The sequence below is a fragment of the Balaenoptera borealis genome (assembly GCF_965194805.1).
Source record: "Balaenoptera borealis genome assembly, chromosome: 1".
Taxonomy (NCBI): domain Eukaryota; kingdom Metazoa; phylum Chordata; class Mammalia; order Artiodactyla; family Balaenopteridae; genus Balaenoptera; species Balaenoptera borealis.
In genome coordinates, this window is record NC_138860.1 from 155,380,642 (window position 1) to 155,401,350 (window position 20,709).

Consider the following 20,709-nt stretch of genomic DNA (forward strand, 5'->3'; position numbering starts at 1 on the left):
CGTCTGATGGGCAGGAGGCAGGAGATGAGGTAAGCCGGCAGGTGGGCAGATAGAAGCAGGAAGTGGGCACAGAGGCAAGGACGGGAGAGAGTGACAGCGAGACAGGATGGCAGTCAGGGGCCCTCAGAGCTCGTCCTTGTCCCCAACAAGGATTACAGGAGCTTCCTGAGCTGCAAGTGGATCCCATTCTTGGACTTCAGCACAACTCTTGGAATGGGAACAGGGACCCTGGAGGGATCCGGTGCCAGCTCAAAGCGAAGCAAGGTCAGGGCCACGGCCACCTTCATCTCATTCATGGCAAACTGCTTCCCGATGCAGTTCCTGGGTCAGGGAGGGAGAAGGAAGTGAGCAGAGGCTTCTAACCCTGCCGGGCACAGGGCATTCCGGGCTCTCCTCCACGTGGCCCAGCCCCGGTCCCTTCCTTACGGGTCACACTGAACGTGCCGCCCAAGCCTCAGTCCACCCTCTCCCCCTGACCTTTACAAAGCCCACCTCTCTCCAGGACTAGCTCCTAACTCCTACTTCTGCTCTCAGCAGGAGCAAGTCCTGTTGGGGAGGGTCGGCGCTCTGAGCCACAGGGTCAAGTCACGTGAATCAGTAAATGTGAATTAGTACTTTGTTCACTCGTCCACAGGCAGTTTCTGGTTTCAGGCCAGGCCAGGGCACTGCTGGGGGGTGTGGGCACACTCTCGGGCCCTCACCACCCATGGCAGACAAGCAGGGGCCCCAGTCCCCAGACAGGACAGGACAGAGTTGTGTAAGGAAGTCAGGATGGCAACAGGGAGGCTTCTTGGAGGGGCCACGGGTTAGCAACCCTCAACCTGCTGGACCACTTGCTTCCCAGTTAATGCTCCGGCCTCCTGTCTCCCCCAGCCCCTCAGTCAACCCGGCCCTGGAGCCTTCCCATTCTGCTCCAGCAAGGCCCCTCCTCCCATCCCGTGGGCTCCTCACTGGCCTTTTCAGCTCCTTGCCTCCCCTCTCTCTACTGAAGCCCCGGCAGCTCGGGGCCTGCTGTGCCCTCCATCACAGGGAGGACACGTCGCAGGGCCACAGCTGGCGTCACAGCCCTCTCTGGGCTGCTCCTCACTCACCTCACACCTGTCCGGCTCCTCTTCCTCACTCAGCTCCTGTTGAGGTCCCCTCCCCCCGCCTCTGCCGGCCACCTGCTCAAGACTCAGTCTAGTGACCGCCTGGCCTCCCGCCTCTGCCGCCTGCACCTCTTTCTCCCCCATCCCCAAGCAGCTTTAGTGTTAACTCAAGGACACATCACCGTCCCGTGACCAGGACAGTGCCAGAAACATGGAACATCCCACAATCTGCTCAGTGAATGAATGAATGAGTGAAAGAGTGGATGAATGCATGATGTCTGTCTTGTAAGGTAAACGTACTGACCACTACACTATGGAAACGTTGCATGTCTGCCTTGAATAGCTGCAGTTGTTCCTTGACTGTGAACTCTTGGAGCAAGGAAAATTCCTTTCATCTCTGTGTTCCCATCCTGTAATACATGACTTGGCACACAGAGGCAGGCTTAATAAATAGCTTTCTATTTGAACAAAGTTAATTGAATTGAAAAAAAAGGGACTGGAGTAAAATTAAATATTAATTCTGACCTAGGAATTGAGTTGCCAGGTACCCCCTGTCCTCTAGTGGCAGCCGCATGACCTGCAGCCAATGTCTACAAGGAAGAACAGGACCCTGGCACAGATGAAATGCTAGAGCAAATTCTGGGAATGTGTTGCGTCAAGCCTGTTCTGTGAAGGTTGATTCACCAACTGAAAATTTCACAGAATTATAGACTCAGAAAAAACTTGGATTACTAAGTAGTTCCAAAGTTATGGAAGTTACTATTTCAGGGGGGATATGTAGCCGTTGAAGATTTTCACAGCAGTCATTTTGGAGTGTATCATCCAGCTTAACAGCTATTTCAAGTGTGCTTTATATTTTACATGCCAGGAACTTTTCAAATGCATGTGTCAAATACAAACTAGTGAGTTTTTTTAATCAAAAGCACTTGATAGCCCTCCATTTTAATCCTTTTCTCCAATGTTAGACTCTGGACTCTGGAACTGTGGTATATAAGCCCCGCTATATACAAAGACATTTGGCAACTAGAAAAGGTGTTAATACGCAGTCACAACTTTGTTGGGTTCAACTACAGAAATAGAGAAGACACACAAGGCTGTGTAACTTTCTTCAAATGGCAACTGTAACTGATCACATACATAGCTTGAAGCCTCAGGACAAGGAAGGCAGCTGGAAATCCAAACCCATGAAAACACGACTACTGATACAGTGAGAGGTGGATTGGTGAATTAAGTAAAAAAGACAGTGGGCTGGACTAGAAATGTGCCAAGAGAGAAAACCAGCTTCTAAGATGACTGATAATTGGGAAAAGCAAACATCTGAAGTTTAAGTTTCATGGAAAATTCTAATGCTGAAAAGTCATACACCTAAAATGAGGAAAACCCTGGAATACTTTGGAGCGGCCACGGCCATGGAAATGTGGCTGGTCGTTGAGGAAGTCAGGAGGTCAAGGTCTTCGTGGCGTGCCCTGAAGGCCTTTTTGTACATGGGAATACATGCCTCCTTCTCAACATGCCAACATACAGGGACATAACTGCATACACCACCCATGAATGTAGACAGTCACACACATCAGGTAGCACCCAGTGACACCCGGCTGCCCCAGGTACAGAAGGCCTCACCTGGATCCTCCTGAGAAGGGCAGGAAAGCATGGCTGTGTCGATCAGAACCTGGTGCAAACCGGGATGGGTCAAACACCTGCAGAGAGAGCACCGGGGCCAGGGCAGGTGGGGTCAAACTCCTTGCGCCAATCCACCAGGGGACAAGAATCCCCGAGGGGGAGCAGGGGAGGCGCTGGTCTGGAGAGAGCATCCCATCCCCTCCTCCCATGGTCATCATACCTCTGGGTTTGGCCACACCTTCGGGTTGTGGTGAAGCCCATAAAAGGAGAGGGAGAGCGGGATTCCTGTGGGGCAGGGAGGAGAGAAGGAAGACTGATGGTACCCGTGGCAACAGGGGCAATGTGCACAAAAGGTCTGGGAGCCACTATGAGAGCCACCCTCCATCACTCTGAATGAAATGGTGCTCTTGCAAGACAGGTGGGCTGGAGGTGACAAAGCACATGAGCACAGATTAGGAGTAGGTAACCATGGCCCAGGACTGAGAAGGAAAAGAATTGGAGGCTTACTATTAGGATCACCTCACGTGAAAACTCACATTTATCAGATGTCATCATGAGCCCTTGGAAAATGTGCATTAACTCATCTAGTCCTCGCAGCAGCCCTCAAGGAAGGCACTCCTATCCCCATGTGCAGATGAGGCACCTGAGCCTTCAAGAGGTTAAGGGATGTGCCTGTGATCCCACAGAGAGGAGGTGGCAGGGCTAGGATTCAGACCCACTGGGCAGTGAACCATTGGGTAGCTTCCAATCATGGCAGGGCTCTCAGACCTGAGCATCAGCTGCTCTCTGCCGTCCACCTGAGGGCTCCCCAGAGACTGGACCATCTGACCCATGACAGTGGATTCTCTGAGCTCCCTCATTTACCTAGACCCCATATGAAAGAACCACATCTCCCCCTACTTCTTTCTGCTTTTCTCTTAAGCCTTCACATCTCAAGGAATTAGAATTTAAGGGCTCCATTACAAGACCACATTCAAGGGCTAGCATTTGCTTATTGAGCTTTCGTTGGTTCAAGTTCTTTGTCAGGCGTTTTACAAAACGTCCAAACTGCAGAGTAAATATTAATTATCTTGAAGCAGAAACAACCGACAGAGCATCCCGGAGCTGGAAAGCACATGTGTATTTTTTATCTTCCATGTGGTGTTGCTTAGGTTAGTGGGTGTGGTGAAGTTCATACCTGCAGGTAAGGAGCGTCCATCAGGAAAGGTGATGGGCTTGCTCATATCTCTGCTAATGACTGGCACTGGTGGATAGAGTCGCAGTGCCTCCTTGATGCACATGGTGGTGTAGGGCATCTTGTCCAGGTGGTCCCTGAAAGGAAGCCCATCTAAGGGCGGGCAACCAGGAGTCCTCCACTCGCAGAGGGACAAGGTTCTCCCACCTGTTGGGCACTCACCAGGTGATGGAGGCGCCATCCCCCAGGAGGCTCTGTATCTCTTCCCGGCACCTCTGCTGATGCTCAGGGTGGGAGGCCAGAGCATAGAGGATCCAGGAGATGCCACTGGCTGTGGTGTCGTGACCCTCGAACATGAACGTATCCACTTCGGCACGGAGATCCACGTCAGACAAGCTGCTCCCATTCTCCATCTGCGGAGGCAGGGAGAGTGCAGGGTTTGCCCTTCCTCTGTGCTTCTGGGCAAAGCCTCAGGCCTCTCCTGCCCACACTCACTCTGGCAAAGAGGAGGATGTCCAGGAAATCCAAGTGCCTCTTGCTCCTCACCTTCTCCAGCTCTCCCTCCTTCTGCAGGTGAGCTTTCCTCAGCTTGATCACTGCATCTGTCCCAGAACAGTGGTTCCCAGGCAGAGCTGAGGGCTCCTGGGAGTTCAGATGCAGCGCCCACCATAGCCCCATCTTCCCCTCAGGCCCATTCTGGGTACCAGGTGGATGAGGACGAGGGTGGGAATGGGTGCACATGTCAGGACAGAGAGCTCCAGCATCGTCTGATCCAGGTCGGAATCCCCTCAATAACACAGCCCATGGAGGCTCTGCCTGAATGCTGCTGGGAGGGGGTCTCATTCCACCATCACCAACGTGGTGACACATGTATCTCCCTGCACCTCACCTGACACCCTGACGTCTCGGTTCCCAATCCCTGCACCAGGAAGTACCCAGTGTGGGTGTGTGCCAGCCCCTGAAGAGGAAGCAGGAGTCTGGGCTCTGCCTGAGGGGTCAAGGCCAGGCCCTTTTACATGTGCATGATGGGGGTGGGTGGGGGAGCCGCCCAGAAGGAGGAGCAGAACCTGTGTGTTGATGGGCCAGCTGGCAGGCCCGGTGGCTCCAGCGGCCTTCAGGGGTCAGCCTGTAGATGAAGTCGTTCTGGTGGAAAGCATTTCTTATTCGGGAAAAAGTCAGATTGCCGAGGTCCCTGATGGCCTGGATGTAGGACTGGATTTTCCTGAAAGGAGAAGATGCAGAGGAGACTGGAGTGGAGGGAGCCTCTGACCTGCAGACGGAGTGGGGCTCCGGGTGGGGATTCCTCAGTCAGCGGGGACAGGCAGCACTGAGGCTTTGTCATTTCTGCCTTACAGCCTGGGAGACCCTCTGTCCTTTCCAAGTGGCCTGAGCAGCCAGGCTTCTCCCTGTGCAGGAATCAGGAACCTGTGACTGAGTCAAGGTTGGTCTGGGTGGGATTTGGCTCTGGTCCATGGCTCTGTGCAGAATGTTGCTTTCTGTGCTGATAAGCATCCGCGCTGCCCTAACTGCCTCTCAGGTAAGTCCTCCCCAGCTGGTGAGAACAAGGATCCTGCCACTGAAAGGTTGTCACTGACCTGTCTGTCTGGATGCTTCCCTGGTGGCTGAAAGCGCACTTCATGATGGTGTCCAGGGTCATCAAGGAGACGTGTCCAAGGACCTCCAGATGTGAGTCCAGGCTGACGAGCTCCTCCCACTTGTCCTGTGGTGGGTGGGGGACATTGACCCTGCTCTGCTCCCCCAGAAGGCCTGTGCTGACAAGGCCAGGCTCTCTCCGTCTCTCTAAATCTTCAGATGAGATTTCCTCACTTTCTAAGCAGATGTGTTTTAGCAGTTTGAAGCTGTAACACATGTGTGTAATGTGATGTCTATTTTCTCGGAATCTTTTATTATATAATTAATTATACTCTCTCATAATATTCTGAATTCATTCTGAATTCTAGGAACAATTTATGATGATAATCACCTTGTGGCAGACCAGAAAACATTGTTTCTCAAGAGACAAAGGGGAAATCTTTTGTGTCCTGAGATCGGAGCTGGACAGGCCAACACTAGTAAGCAAATATTTCAAGGCAAGGAAAAGGTTAAGGGACTCTATTTAGGCTCCTATGAAGGGGCGATTCCTTTCATTCATCCATTGTTAACTGAGACCAGCTGGTGCTCAGTCTGGATCAGAGGTGAGGTTTGTCAAGACCTGGCTCTGTGAGTGTAGACTTGGCCTCATTTCCTCCCATGAGTGGCTCAATTCCATGCAGAGGCCCTGGGCCCCAGGCCAGAGACTAGTTGAGTGACACCCTGGGATGTCCACTCTGCCACTGAAGCTGCCATTGCCCAGGGCATCCGGGGGCGGCTTGCACCGCTGTCCAAGGGAATGACCCTTGCTCTAATCCTCTGTGTTGAAGATGTGGAGATGAGAGGAGAGTGGACCCTGAATACACTATGGCCCTTCTTTCCCTTGCCTCGGAGCAAATTGTGGATCCAAGCTACTGCCTGGGTACCCCTCTGTCCCATCCAGTTTTGGTGAGCTCTGTCTCAGAGTACGTTCTGAATGCATCATTCTGGAGGCTGTGTCTGATGGATGTCTGAGGGACACAAGGGTCTGAGAGTGGACTTTGTCAGCTGTGCTGGATGTGAGTGGGTCCAGGTGACAAGGGATGGACTCACCAGCATCACTCGGACAGAGTCGGCCATGAGACCTATGTAGGGCTTCAGGATGTCATAGTGGAAGGCTGGGGTCAGCATCCGCCGGTGCTGGAACCACGTCTGCCGCTCCAACAAAAGCAAACCATTCCCTGGGCCACAGATGGGTGTGTGTGTGGGTCAGAAAGACTGGATCAGAGGGACGACTAGGGACAACTTGGGAGGAACCAAGGGTGTCAGGAGAAGGCACATCATGGGCAAAGGTAGGAAAGGCCAGTACAGTTCAGGAATGTGAATTTCCAAAATGGCTGGTCCATAGGATGTGATTATGACAGCTGTGAGACAGAGGCTGAAAAAGAGTAGGAGTGCAGGTGATAGAAGAATTAATAGTCAGGCTGAGAATATCGCAGAGGACTGAGAAGTGATGAAGATGAGGCTGAGCTTCAGGAGGGCTGTCAGCACCATTACAAAGGGTGAGAGTTTTACTGGAAGGAGAGAAATGAGGCTTGACTGAGAGATGAGGGTGGGGTCAGTATGCCTGGCACCTGTTGTTCTCCGTTAACCAAAGAGGTAGCTCTTGGTAAACCTAACTGGTGGGTGGGCTGCAGTTGTATTTAAATGTACTTACCAATCCAGGGGACCAGCAATCTGTAGGAATCATGAGACTTTGGGTCTGAAAGGTAAGGAAGGAAAGTGGAGGGCACCGAACAAGACAGGCAGCCCCCAGAGCAGCTGTGGTACCTTCCATTCCTGATGCTTGCCAGCTGGCAGTCTGTCTCAAGCCACCTCCCTCTCGCTTCCCATCCCTGACTCTCTCTGTCCTGATGGTCACTGTGGGCCCAGGAAGGCAGACTCAGTGTCCCAGCGGCAGAACACCCACGGGACTAACATGGTGAATCGGCAAGAAAGATGGGCTCTGCTCAGTGCCACAGAGTAAGACAGAAGCCTGTGGTTTTCCTACAGTTTGTGGTGGTTTGGCCATTTCATGACCCAGGACAGGCAACAGTGAGAGGTGCCAAACCTAAATCAGTGTGGACAGGGAATTGTCTTCCAGACCTGGGATCATCTCAATTGGGTTAAAACAAGAAAGAAAGTAAGACAGAAAAGAGAAGTCAGCCCCACCCAGGTGTTTAAGCATTCACTATAAGTGAATAATGTTGGCCTTAGTCTGGCTTGTGGGCTGCAAGGATGGCTGGTAGAGAGTCAGGTGTTGATGGCTGAAGTGCCAGTTTCTTCTGGAATTTCACAGATCCAGGGGCATGTACCCAAGAGGGAAGATTTTCTCCTGCTGGGATGTGGGTTTCCCTCTCACCTGATCTCCCCAGGACCACCTTCATGTAGTCAGGGTCATAGACCAACACTAGGGCTTTCGTCCCCCACAGCCAGCGAGCACAGGCACTTGGGTATTTCTCTACCCTTTTCAGTAGGGGTCGCAGCTCGGTCTCCTCTTGGAACTGTCACCAAGGGAAAGATAAATCAATAAAACCCTTGTCTGCATTCCAGTGCCGGAGTGGGGGTGAAGGGCAGGATGGGTACAGGGAGATCGTTCTTGATCGATCAGCAGAACTAGGAGTTTGGAACTATTTCTTATGACCTGGGCTCTGATCCAGACCTTGCTGGATGTCCAGCTTTGTCCTAAGACCACATTCTGTCCCCTTGTCGGGTAGATTTATGGGCCACCACTACAAACTGCCTACAGAAACTTCCATCAGGGATTGACTCCCTGGTGTACAAAACTTTTGGAAGTCATTCGTGCAACATTTACATGAGCAATTTATGCTAATTCATATCACTTGGTAAGCAGTTTTGTCATATAATTTTGTTTATTTAGAGAATAAAATAGATTATATTTAAAAAAATAAATTTATATATTAATTTCCTTTTGCTTACTGACTGCTATTTATCATCAATATTTTCCCAGCATACATGTAAATGTTTGTTAATATGAAAGAGTGTTAGGATGTATATGGCTAAGTGAAAAAAACTAGTACTAAATTGTATGTGTATATATTATTTTACATATTGATACACAGTGATAGGATAGATTCTGGATGTATACATATGAAAATAGTATTGAACTAAGGTTCTTATATGTGGATTTTTAAATCTTACTTTCACTTACCGATAACCAGAAACTTGTGTGCACTTCCCACCGCCTAGAGGAATCTCTTGAAACTCCTCAGCGTGGACCACAAAGGCTCTTGCTTTCTGGCTTTACCTTCTCTATTCTTGCCTGTTGCCAGGCTGGCGAGTCCACAGGACCCATTGCTCTGCCTCCAAAGATGCTGCTGCCAGTGGTCCTTGCACGGGCCCCACCTGCTCACACTTCTAGGCCTCTGCCCAGGTTCTTTCCTCTACCTGGTGTGCCCCTCCTCTTTGCCACAGAGCAACCGCCTCTCCTTAACCTTGGAGATCCAGCTTCGTTTTGTCACCTCTGGATTTCTCGTCAACATTTGGTCCTAGGCACGTTCCATGCAGTCACCTCGTCTTTAATTCAATGGCTTCTGTGTAACTCAAAGCATCCCTCCGCCACTTTAGTATCTAATCTCTGCCTGCATCCTTCTACCATCAGGACTCACCAGCTCTGAGGCAACTTGCCTACTGGAGGACGGGTTCCTTCACTGAGCACGTATTTACTGAGCACTTACTATGTGCCAGGCACTGGTTTAAGGCACTGAATTAGGATGCGGCTGTAGATGCTTGTCTGTTTGGAGCCTCCAGGAGGAGACAGCGAGATTGAGGACATGACAACCGTAGGGCCTCATGAATGTGTGATGGAGGGAAGACCAAGCCTCTGGGGAAGCCTTGGGGCAGGGGCCCTAACTCAGACCTGGACGTTAGAAAGCTCTTCGTCATGCACGTGCTCAGTCATCGAGTCACCATTTACCAAGATGCTCTCGGGTTACAAAGATGAACCAGAGACGGGCTCTCCCAGAAGGAGCTCACAACTATGACACTGCAGACAAAACTAGCTGAATCCGGTTAGCACTGCCTTATGAGAAGGACAGCCGAGGGAAAAAGTGTTGTCCCCTCCGCTCCTGGGAGACCCAGAAAGACATCTTGGAGGAGGTGGCTTGGGGTTGGGCCTTGGTAGACAGGCATATGAGGGCCAAGATCATTCCAGGTAGAGGGCACATGGGAGCAGAGTCCCAGAGGCCAGAATGCCCAGGCAGGCGGGGAGGACGCTGAGTAACCTGGGGTGCAGGAGGTTAGGAAGGAGAGGGGAGAGAGGTACTGGGCCAGCCCACGTGGGGCTCGGGCTGTTTCCGGTTCCCGTCTTTGGCTCCACTCTACTCTAATCACGCTGCAGAGAAAGAGAGGCCTCAGCTCTCCACAACCCCTGATTTTCTCCCAACGTTTGTTCAGTCCACAAACCCTTGATGAGCCCCTCTCCACGTGGCCCCTGACTTTGCTCTGAGCCCCCCGCCACCCAGGCTAGTGCTGCCAGGGCTGGGTGGGCCGGTGCTGCCCCTCCCCAGCCTGCGAGCTGCTCCGTCCCTCCTTCCTGTCCCTCCACACATTGGGCTGACATCCCTCCGCGCAGGCTCTGTGCAGGGCGCTGGCGGTGCGGGGGATGTCACGCTCGGTCCCAAGAGCTCATAGTCCAGTGAGGGAGGACACCAGGCGGGCGACGTCACCCTGTGGATGGTGCAACTCAAACGCCAGTTCTCCTTACCTGGCACCATCCTGGGAACCTCGCTCATGTGTGCCAGCAACTTGTCAGGGTTTAAGCACTGAAATCAGGAGACTGGAAAATTCCTCAGTCTTAACAAACCGAGCCACTTTGTCCCTATAGCTGACGTAACCCCCCACCCAGCAGGTGGGCCTCTTTTCCTGTCACCTGACACCTTCCTAGATTCCTGTCTGTCATCTCCACGGACAGCAAGCCCACAGGGCAGCATCCATCAGACTGATGTCTGTGCTCCCAGGCAAGCTCAGGGCCAGGCAGAGAGGATGGGATTGAGGGATGGGGCAGGGAAGCATCTAGAAGCCTGTTCTATGTAAAGAGCTGAAGCTGCTCAGCCTGGAGACGGGGCAGACTCAGGAAGGAACAGCCACTGTCCTCAAAGTGCAGGGCTGCTAGGACAGCCTGCAGATCCAACTAAGGAAGGAGTGTCTGACAGACCCGAGGACACCAGCACAGGGTCCTGGGAGGGAGGGAGCTCCCTGGACTGGGATGAGGAGCCAAGACCTGAGAGGTAAGCTGGGTCCTTTGGTGAGGCCACGTGCTCGTCCCACAGCAAGGCTTTGTCCCATGGGCTTGCTGACCAGGACCATGGTCTGAGAGCTCCGGCCCTCCCTGCCCTCCCACTCCCCCGTCCCACTCCATCCTACCTCCTGCATGTGCCCATAGAGCCAATGGGAAGGAGGAGACGGGAACTGCTGGAGGGCTTTGAGCAGCCACTGTCTGCGCAGGTAGAGCTGTGCTGCCTTGAGTAGAAGCAGAACCAGGCCGAGCAGGGAGACCACCTGCAGGAGCCCAGAGACACCGCCCAGGGCTCTGGTGGGGCTCAGCACAGAGATACTCATGGTGCAGCGGCTTCTGGATTACTGACTGTCCCTGAAGGTGGCTGACCTCCCCTGAGCACCCAGCCTGGCCAGGGAGGCTTGCCCCGCCCACCTGGGGGAGGGTGAGGATGAGGGCAGAGGTTAGACCTGGGCCTCCAGAGTTAATTAACTGTGGAGGATGCACTTCTGGAAACAGTGGGAGAAAAGCTTTCTCAGCTGACAGTGACAATGACCAAGCGCAACCCCACTTTCCTTCTCCATATTACCTACCAAATATTTAAATGAGCACCTACAACGTGTCGGGCAGTCTACTAGGTGCTGGGACACAGCCGCAAGCAAAGCAGACATGAACCTTGCTGACTTCAAGACAGTCACAGTCTAGTTTACCAACATTCAGTAGATTTGGTTGGTTTTATTATCATCCCATTTCAGAGGGGAAAACTGACTTCAGAGAAGAAAAATGATGTGGCCAGAGGAAAACAGCCTCTGCTTGTTCCAGTTGAAACTGAAATCCTTCTCTGTTGGACTTCAAAGCTGCCTGCCTCAGCTGCCTTTGAAATGTTCCCCAAGGCTTGTACCTATCCACTATGCAGTGTGTCCTGGGTGACTGTGCCAGTGGACAGAGCACTGGCCTTGGATTCAGGAGGTCCAGCCCTAGGGCAGTTTCACTACATATGAAGCTGGAGACTTGTCCTCTCTGAGCCTCAGCTTCTCCTTTGAAAGGTGGGATAATAATTCATTTCCTATTTACATCCTAGGAATGCTCATTCAGTCATTCATTCACTCAGCAAATATTTCTTGAGCTCACAGGCTATAGGTAAAGGTATAAAACTATATTAGTTAAGAAAAATTGTAGGCTTGTGCTGGAGGAATGAACAGTGTCCAGACCGATCAGGAAAGGAGAAAACTAAAAAAAAGAATGGGGCTTTGAAGGGTGAATAGGAGTTCACCAGGTAGAGCGTGCTTCTAGAGGGATGGGCACTGAAAAAGTCATGGAGGTCATATGTGAAAGAGCAAGGGATGGGGAAACCTTCGTTTTCTGTCTCTTACATCCCTGTTTCATGATTCTCTTCCCCAAGATGAAATCCAGTGCCCATAATTCAGAAAGTAAAACACCAAAGATTTCCATGAAGAATTACTTGGAAGCAAGCTCTCTTAGGAGCCTTGAGTTTCCTCCTGACCTGCGCCCCCACCAAGTTTAACTTCTGTCCCAATAGCCTCTTCCTTTGCCTGACCTCATGACAGGTGCTTCACACATAACCTATGGGGCCACATTCTGGGCTCCTGTTCAAACTAAAGGTCGGGGTGACTAACCACCTACACACACGTCCTCGCAGCCCAACCCTTCACCCCCTCTCAGGATCCTCTCAGGTCTCTGCCTCTGCTGCCCCTGAGACTCTGAGCGAATAGACTTTCCTTTGTTGGTTCAGCAACTCGGTTCAGCACAAGGAACAGTAAAGAGAGTGAGTGCCCATCAGCCCATGCTCTGAGAGTGACCAGCCCGAGCTCTTCTGCACCACCTGACGCCAGGGGACCTGCCAAGCTTTCTGTCCAGGATGCTCCCAGCTAACTCTCCTGCCCCACCCCCGGTCAAGCACAGAGTGTCCTCCTGGTCCCAACTTTTTTTTTTAACATCTTTATTGGGGTATAATTGTTTTACAATGGCGTGTTAGTTTCTGCTGTATAACAAAGTGAATCAGCTATACATATACATATATCCCCATATCTCCTCCCTCTCGTGTCTCCCTCCCACCCTCCCTATCCCACCCCTCTAGGTGGTCACAAAGCACCGAGCTTATCTCCCTGTGCTATGTGGCTGCTTCCCACTAGCTATCTATTTTACATTTGGGAGTGTATATATATCCACCTGGCCCCTTCTTGGAGCAGAGTGAACTAGCCCTGTGACCTAGGAACGGGAAGTGGACTGGGCCGAAGGTTCCAGCTACAGGCAGTGGCTGGGAGATATGTCCCCTTCAGGAGGCACATGGCGGCATCACAGCACAGCACAGGGCTGTGGGGGGTCTCCTCTGGCATCCGGGGCCGTGGGTCAGGAAGAGCAGGGGTGGGACGGGAGGAGGACTTGTGTGCAGAAGCAGCAAGAGAGCAGGGCTGGGTGCAGAGAAGCTGGTGGAAGAGTGCAAGGGTCCTGGCACTGGTCAGGGCCCAGGGTCAGGAGGACCAGTCCCCCCAAGGCCTCCAGGAGTGCCAGGGTTGAAGAAGCCCGTTCTTCCTCAGGGGCTGGGCAGACATGCCGGGGACTGCAAGGGGCTGTCCTGTGGGGGAGGTGCACGGGCTGGTCCTCTGCTCCAGGTCTGACATCCTCTCCCAGCAGCCAAGCCCCGTGCCCAGCTGGTCCTCCCAGACCCTCCTGCACAGCCGCCCGATCGGGCCTCTGAGGAGCCTGCAGGCCCTGCGTGTGAGGAAGGGCTGCCGGGGGCTGGTGACATGGCCAGGCTGGGCTCTTCTCCAATCTCATTTGGGGTGAAGGATTGGGTTCCTGAGGCCCTTGTGCCGGGCCAAGTCTGTGAGGCTTCTTTGCTCAGGGCAGGATGGGCTCTGGCTGGGCCCCTCTAAGGATGTAGCGAGGAAGCTACCACACAACAGCAGGGAGGCTCCTTCCTCGACAGGTGCCCGGGGTGAACTTCTTCCCTCTGAGCCTTTGGAGACGAGCCCTTTCTCCTGACTCAGCTGCCGTGGGAGCCTCAGGTGACAGGCGGGTTGTGGGGTGTGAGGGACTCCAGAGTGTGAGGCTGCAGGGGCGCTGGGACACGCTTGTCCTGCTGGGGTCCTGGGCCCACAGACCAGGGGTCATGTCCCCTCCTCGTCTCCTCTGCCTTCCCTCCCCTTCTCTCTCTCTTCCATTCCATCCAGCTCCTTTCAAGGGAAGACACACACACTCCATATGACATTGTGAATTTATCCAGGGAGTGGGAAAGAGGGGAAGCCAGGTGAGTGACAAATGGGCAGACCCATAAGACACGGGAGTGATCGGGGGCCCAAGGCGATGGTAGTCACACAGGACTTAGCAGCTACAGTAACGGCTGCCCAGGGTGTCGGTGTCCTAATCCCTGGAACTCAGAGCAAGCCTGTTTTATCTGAGTGGGCCTGTGTAATCACAAAGGGCCTTATGAAAGAGAAGGCGATGTGAAGACAGAAGCAGGGGAACATTTGAAGAAGCTGATGGATTTGAATATGGAGGAGGGCCCAGGAGCCAAGGAATGCAAGGATTGCAGCTCTAGATGTGGGAAAAGGCAAAGAGAGGGGTCCTCTCCTAGATCCCTGCACAGGGGTCCCTGCCAACATCTTGGCTGTGTCCAGGGAAACCCACTTCCAACTTCTGACTCCAGAGCTGTCAGAGAATAACTCTGTGTTGTTTGAAGTCCCTAAGCCTGTGGTCAATTGTTTTATCAGCAAAAGGAAGTGAATTCAGGGACAGACAGGCAGGCAGAAGGGGAGAAAGACAGGGAGAGAGTAGACAGACTGGAGGAGGGCAGGCGATCAGGGTTTAGGTGGACAGTCAGAGACACAGGTGGGTCAGAGACAGATGGAGAGATAAGCAGATAGGGAGCCTGGAGAAAGGTGAGAGGAGGAGGGCAGAACGTCTGATGGGCAGGAGGCAGGAGATGAGGTAAGCTGGCAGGTGGGCAGATAGAAGCAGGAAGTGGGCACAGAGGCAAGGACAGGAGAGAGTGACAGCAAGAAAGGATGGTAGGCAGGGGCCCTCAGAGCTCGTCCTTGTCCCCAACAAGGATTATAGGAGCTTCCTGAGCTGCAAGTGGATCCCATTCTTGGGCTTCAGCACAACTTTTGGAATGGGAACAGGGACCCTGGAGGGATCCGGTGCCAGCTCAAAGCGAAGCAAGGTCAGGGCCACGGCCACCTTCATCTCATTCATGGCAAACTGCTTCCCGATGCAGTTCCTGGGTCAGGGAGGGAGAAGGAAGTGAGCAGAGGCTTCTAACCCCTGCCGGGCACAGGGCATTCAGGGCTCTCCTCCACGTGGCCCAGCCCCGATCCCTTCCTTACGGGTCACACTGAACATGCCGCCCAAGCCTCGGTCCACCCTCTCCCCCTGACCTTTACAAAGCCCACCTCTCTCCAGGACTAGCTCCTAACTCCTACTTCTGCTCTCAGCAGGAGCAAGTCCTGTTGGGGAGGGTCGGCGCTCTAAGCCGCAGGGTCAAGTCACGTGAATCAGTAAATATGAATTAGTACTTTGTTCACTCGTCCACAGGCAGTTTCTGGTTTCAGGCCAGACCAGGGCACTGCTGGGGGGTGTGGGCACACTCTCGGGCCCTCACCACCCATGGCAGACAAGCAGGGGCCCCAGTCCCCAGACAGGACAGGACAGAGTTGTGTAAGGAAGTCAGGATGGCAACAGGGAGGCTTCCTGGAGGGACCACGGGTTAGCGACCCTCAACCTGCTGGACCACTTGCCTCCCAGTTAATGCTCCGGCCTCCTATCTCCCCTCAGCCCCTCAGTCAACCCGGCCCTGGAGCCTTCCCATTCTGCTCCAGCAAGGCCCCTCCTCCCATCCCGTGGGCTCCTCACTGGCCTTTTCAGCTCCTTGCCTCCCCTCTCTCTACTGAAGCCCCAGCAGCTCGAGGCCTGCTGTGCCCTCCATCACAGGGAGGACACGTCGCAGGGCCACAGCTGGCGTCACAGCCCTCTCTGGGCTGCTCCTCACTCACCTCACACCTGTCCGGCTCCTCTTCTTCACTCAGCTCCTGTTGAGGTCCCCTCCCCCTGCCTCTGCCGGCCACCTGCTCAAGACTCAGTCTAGTGACCGCCTGGCCTCCCACCTCTGCCTCCTGCACCTCTTTCTCCCCCATCCCCAAGCAGCTTTAGTGTTAACTCAAGGACACATCACCACCCCGTGACCAGGACAGTGCCAGAAACATGGAACGTTCCACAATCTGCTCAGTGAATGAGTGAATGAGTGAAAGAGTGGATGAATGCATGATGTCTGTCTTGTAAGGCAAACGTACTGACCACTACACTATGGAAACGTCGCATGTCTGTCTTAAATAGTGGTAGTTGTTTCTTAACTGTGAACTCTTGGAACAAGGAAAATTCCTTTCATCTCTGTGTTCCCATCTGGTAATACAGGACTTGGCACACAGAGGTAAGATTAATAAATAGCTTTCTCTTTGAACAAAGTTAATTGAATTGAAAAAAAAAGGGACTGGAGTAAAATTAAATATTAATTCTGACCTAGGAATTGAGTTGCCAGGTACCCCCCGTCCTCTAGTGGCAGACACATGATGTGCAGCCTGTATCTGCCAGGAAGAACAGGTCCATGGCAGAAAACAAGTCCTAGAGCAAATTCTGGAAGAATGTTTGCGTGAAGCCTGTTCTGTGAAGGTTGATTCACCAACTGAAAACTTCACGGAAGTATAGACTCAGAAAAATCTTGTATTACTAAGTAGTCCCAACGTTATGGAAGTTACTCTTTCAGGGAAGGATCTGTATGTAGCCTTTGAAGATTTTCATAGCCGTCATTGTGGAGTGTATCATCCAGCTTAGCATCTATTTCAGATGTGCTTTATATTTTACATGCCAGGAACTTCTCAAATGCATGTGTCAGATACAAAACAATGAGTTTTTTATTATCAAAAGCACTTGGTTGTCCTTCATTATATTCCTTTTCGCCAATGAGAAACTCTGGACTCTCAGACTATGGTATATAACCTCCGTTATATATAAAGACTTATGGTAACTAGAAAAGGTGTCTTGTTTATATTAATACACAGTCACGACTTTGTTGGGGTCGACTACGGAAATAGAGAACACACACAAGGCTGTGTAACTTTCTTCACACGGCAACTGTAAATGATCACATACATGGCTTGAACCATCAGGACAAGGAAGGCAGCTGGAAATCCAAACCCATTTAAACATGACTGGTACAGTTAGATGCTGGTTGCTGAATTAAGTAGAAAAGGCAGTGGGCTGGACTAGGAATGTGTGAAGAGGGAAAACCACCTTCTACGATGACTGAAAATTGCAGAAACCAAACATCTGAAGTTTACCTTTCATGGAAAATTCTAACGCTGAAAAATCATACTCCTAAAGCAAGGAAAACCCTGGAATACTTTGGAGCGGCCACGGCCATGGCAATGTGGCTGGTCGTTGAGGAAGTCAGGAGGTCAAGGTCACTGTGGCGTGCCCTGAAGGCCTTCATGTATATGGGGACACACGCCTCCTTCCCAAAACGCCAACATACAGGGACATAACTGCATACACCACACATGAATGTTGACAGTCACACACATCAGGTAGCACCATGACACCCAGATGCCCCAGGTACAGAAGGCCTCACCTGGATCCTCCTGAGAAGGGCAGGAAAGCATGGCTGTGTTGAGAAGAACCCGGTGCAAATCGGGATGGGTCAAACACCTGCAGAGAGAGCACCGGGGCCAGGGCAGGTGGGGTCAAATTCCTTGCGCCAATCTACCAGGGGACAAGAATCCCCGAGGGGGAGCAGGGGAGGTGCTGGTCTGGAGAGAGCATCCCATCCCCTCCTCCCATGGTCATCATACCTCTGGGTTCAGCCACACCTTTGGGTTGTGGTGAAGCCCATAAAAGGAGAGGGAGAGTGGGATTCCTGTGGGGCAAGGAGGAGAGAGAGAAGACTGATGGTACCCATGGCAATAGGGGCAATGTGCACAAAAGGCCTGGGAGCCACCCTCCATCACTCTGAATGAAATGGTGCTCTTGCAAGACAGGTGGGCTGGAGGTGACAAAGCACATGAGCACAGATTAGGAGTAGGTAACCATGGCCCAGGATTGAGAAGGAAAAGAATTGGAGACTTACTATTAGGATCACCTCACGTGAAAACTCACATTTATCAGGTGCCATCATGAGCCCTTGGGGAATGTGCATTAACTCATCTAGTCCTCGCAGCAGCCCTCAAGGAAGACACTCCTATCCCCACATGCAGATGAGGCACCTGAGCCTCCTAGAGGTTAAGGCACGTGTCTGTGATCCCACAGAGAAGAGGTGGCAGGGCTAGGATTCAGACCCACTGGGCAGTGAGGATTTGGGTAGCTTCCAACCATGGCAGGGCTCTCAGACCTGAGCATCAGCTGCTCTCTGCCGTCCACCTGAGGGCTCCCCAGAGACTGGACCATCTGACCCATGACAGTGGATTCTCTGAGCTCCCTCATTTACTTAGACCCCATATGGAAAGAACCACATCTCCCCTTGCTTATTTCTGCTTTTCTCTTAAGCCTTCACGTCTCAAGGTATTAGAATTTTAGGGCTCCATTACAATACCACATTCAGGAGCTAGCATTTGCTTATTGAGCTTTCGTTGGTTCAAGTTTGGTGTCAGGCATTTTACAAAACATCCAAACTGCAGAATAAATATTAATTATCTTGAAGCGGAAACAACCGACAGAGCATCCCGGAGCTGGAAAGCACATGTGTATTTTTTATCTTCCATGTGGTGTTGCTTAGGTTAGTGGGTGTGGTGAAGTTCATACCTGCAGGTAAGGAGCGTCCATCAAGGAAGGTGATGAGTTTGCTCAGATCTCTGCCGATGACTGGCACTGGTGGATAGAGTCGCAGTGCCTTCTTGATGCACATGGTGGTGTAGGGCATCTGGTCCAGTTGGTCTCTGAAAAGAAGCCCATCTGAGGGGGGGCAGGGCCGGACAACCAGGAGTTCTCCACTCGCTGAAGGGGCAAGGTGCCTCCACTAGCTATCTATTTTACATTTGGTAGTGTGTATATGTCCATGTCCATGCCACTCTCTCACTTCATCCCAGCTTACCTTTCTCCCTCCCCGTATCCTCAAGTCCATTCTCTAGTACGTCTGTGTCTTTATTCCCATCTTGCCCTTAGGTTCTTCATGACTATTTTTTTTTTTTTAGATTCCATATATATGTGTTAGCATACGGTATTTGTTTTTCTCTTTCTGACTTACTTCACTCTGTATGACAGACTCTAGGTCCATCCACCTCACTCCAAATAACTCAATTGCATTTCCTTTTTATGGCTGAGTAATATTCCATTGTATATATGTGCCACATCTTCTTTATCCATTCATCTGTCGATGGACACTTAGGTTGCTTCCATGTCCTGGCTATTGTAAATAGAGCTGCAATGAACATTGTGGTACATGACTCTTTTTGAATTATGGTTTTCTCAGGGTATATGCCCAGTAGTGGGATTGCTGGGTCGTATGGTAGTTCTATTTTTAGATTTTTAAGGAACCTCCATACTGTTCTCCATACTGGCTGTATCAATTTACATTACCGCCAACAGTGTATGAGGGTTCCCTTTTCTCCACACCCTCTCCAGCATTTATTGTTTGTAGATTTTTTGATGATGGCCATTCTGACTGGTGTGAGATGATATCGCATTGTAGTTTTGGTTTTTCTTAAAATTTATTTATTTATTTATTTATTTTTGGCTGTGTTGGGTCTTCTTTTCTGTGCGAGGGCTTTCTCTAGTTGCGGCGAGCGGGGGCCACTCTTCATCGCGGTGCGCGGGCCTCTCACTATCACGGCCTCTCTTGTTGCGGAGCACAGGCTCCAGACGCGCAGGCTCAGTAGCTGTGGCTCACGGGCCTAGTTGCTCCGCGGCATGTGCGATCCTCCCAGACCAGGACTCGAACCCGTGTCCCCTGCATTGGCAGGCAGATTCTCAACCACTGCACCACCAGGGAAGCCCGCATTGTAGTTTTGATATGCATTTCTCTAATGATTAATGATGTTGAGCATTCTTTGCCATGTGTTTGTTGGCAATCTGTGTATCTTCTTTGGAGAAATGTCTATTTAGGTCTTCTTCCCATTTTTGGATTGGGTTGTTTGTTTTCTTGATATTGAGCTGCATGAGCCGCTTATAAATTTTGGAGATTAATCCTTTGTCCACATCTGACACTTTAATAAGAAGAGTTCATGTTAATAAAGAGTTCTTGTTACCCCTTATTCTTTAGACCTGGAAAAACACTTTAAAGCGTTGTTGGGACTTCCCTGGTGGCACAGTGGTTAAGAATCCGCCTGCCAATGCAGGGGACACGGGTTTGAGCTCTGGACCGGGAAGATCCCACATGCCGCGGAGCAACTAAGCCCGTGCGCCACAACTACTGAGCCTGCGATCTAGATCTCGCGAGTCACAACTTCTGAGCCCACATGCCACAACTACTGAAGCCCACGCTCCTAGAGCCTGTGCTCCGCAACAAGAGAAGCCACTGCAATGAGAAGCCCACGCACCGCATCAAAGAGTAGCCCCCGCTCACCTCAACTAGAGAAAGCCTGCATGCAGAAATGAAGACCCAACGCAGCCAAAAATAAATAATTTATTTAAAAAAAAGTGTTGTTGCTACTATCATTAATACTTTTAATAATAATAATACTATGGGCTGCCTTCCCTTCCTGATGCTTGTCAGCTGGCAGTCCATCTCAAGCCACCTCCCACTTGCCTCCCATCCCTGACTCTCTTAAGCTGGCTTGTGGGCTGTAAGGATGGCTGGTAGAGGGTCAGGTATTGATGGCTGAACTGCCAGTCTCTTCTGGAATTTCACAGACCCACAGGCACGTACCCAAGAGGGAAGATTTGCTCCAGCTGGGATGTGGGTTTTGCTCTACCTGATCTCCCCAGGACCACCTTCATGTAGTCAGGGTCAGAGATCACAGGGCTAACCTTGCTCT

The 20,709-nt window shown here is 51.7% G+C and overlaps 2 protein-coding genes across 3 annotated transcripts; both read right to left on the bottom strand.

Moving 5' to 3' along the window:
* Positions 1–42: 42 nt before the first annotated feature.
* On the bottom strand, positions 43–11,113 carry LOC309606414 (taurochenodeoxycholic 6 alpha-hydroxylase-like). Of its 2 annotated transcripts, none has more exons than XM_082343488.1 (12): positions 10,876–11,113; positions 7,853–7,994; positions 7,169–7,213; positions 6,565–6,692; positions 5,478–5,602; positions 4,950–5,104; positions 4,429–4,484; positions 4,105–4,295; positions 3,886–4,019; positions 2,929–2,993; positions 2,709–2,785; positions 43–321 (listed from the first exon to the last, which is right to left on the bottom strand). In XM_082343488.1, exons 1-12 carry the CDS (start codon positions 11,068–11,070, stop codon positions 153–155), a joined length of 1,482 nt encoding a protein of 493 aa, XP_082199614.1. In that variant the 5' UTR covers positions 11,071–11,113; the 3' UTR covers positions 43–152. The 2 variants fall into 2 exon arrangements, with proteins under 2 accessions (XP_082199614.1, XP_082199613.1); XM_082343487.1 differs by having other exon boundaries at positions 4,378–4,484; positions 10,876–11,112.
* A 2,833-nt stretch (positions 11,114–13,946) lies between these two features.
* Positions 13,947–19,984, bottom strand: LOC309606428 (taurochenodeoxycholic 6 alpha-hydroxylase-like). Its single transcript, XM_082343524.1, has 4 exons — positions 18,539–19,984; positions 17,593–17,657; positions 17,373–17,449; positions 13,947–14,969 (listed from the first exon to the last, which is right to left on the bottom strand). Exons 1-4 carry the CDS (start codon positions 18,654–18,656, stop codon positions 14,801–14,803), a joined length of 429 nt encoding a protein of 142 aa, XP_082199650.1. The 5' UTR covers positions 18,657–19,984; the 3' UTR covers positions 13,947–14,800.
* Between the last annotated feature and the right edge of the window lie 725 nt (positions 19,985–20,709).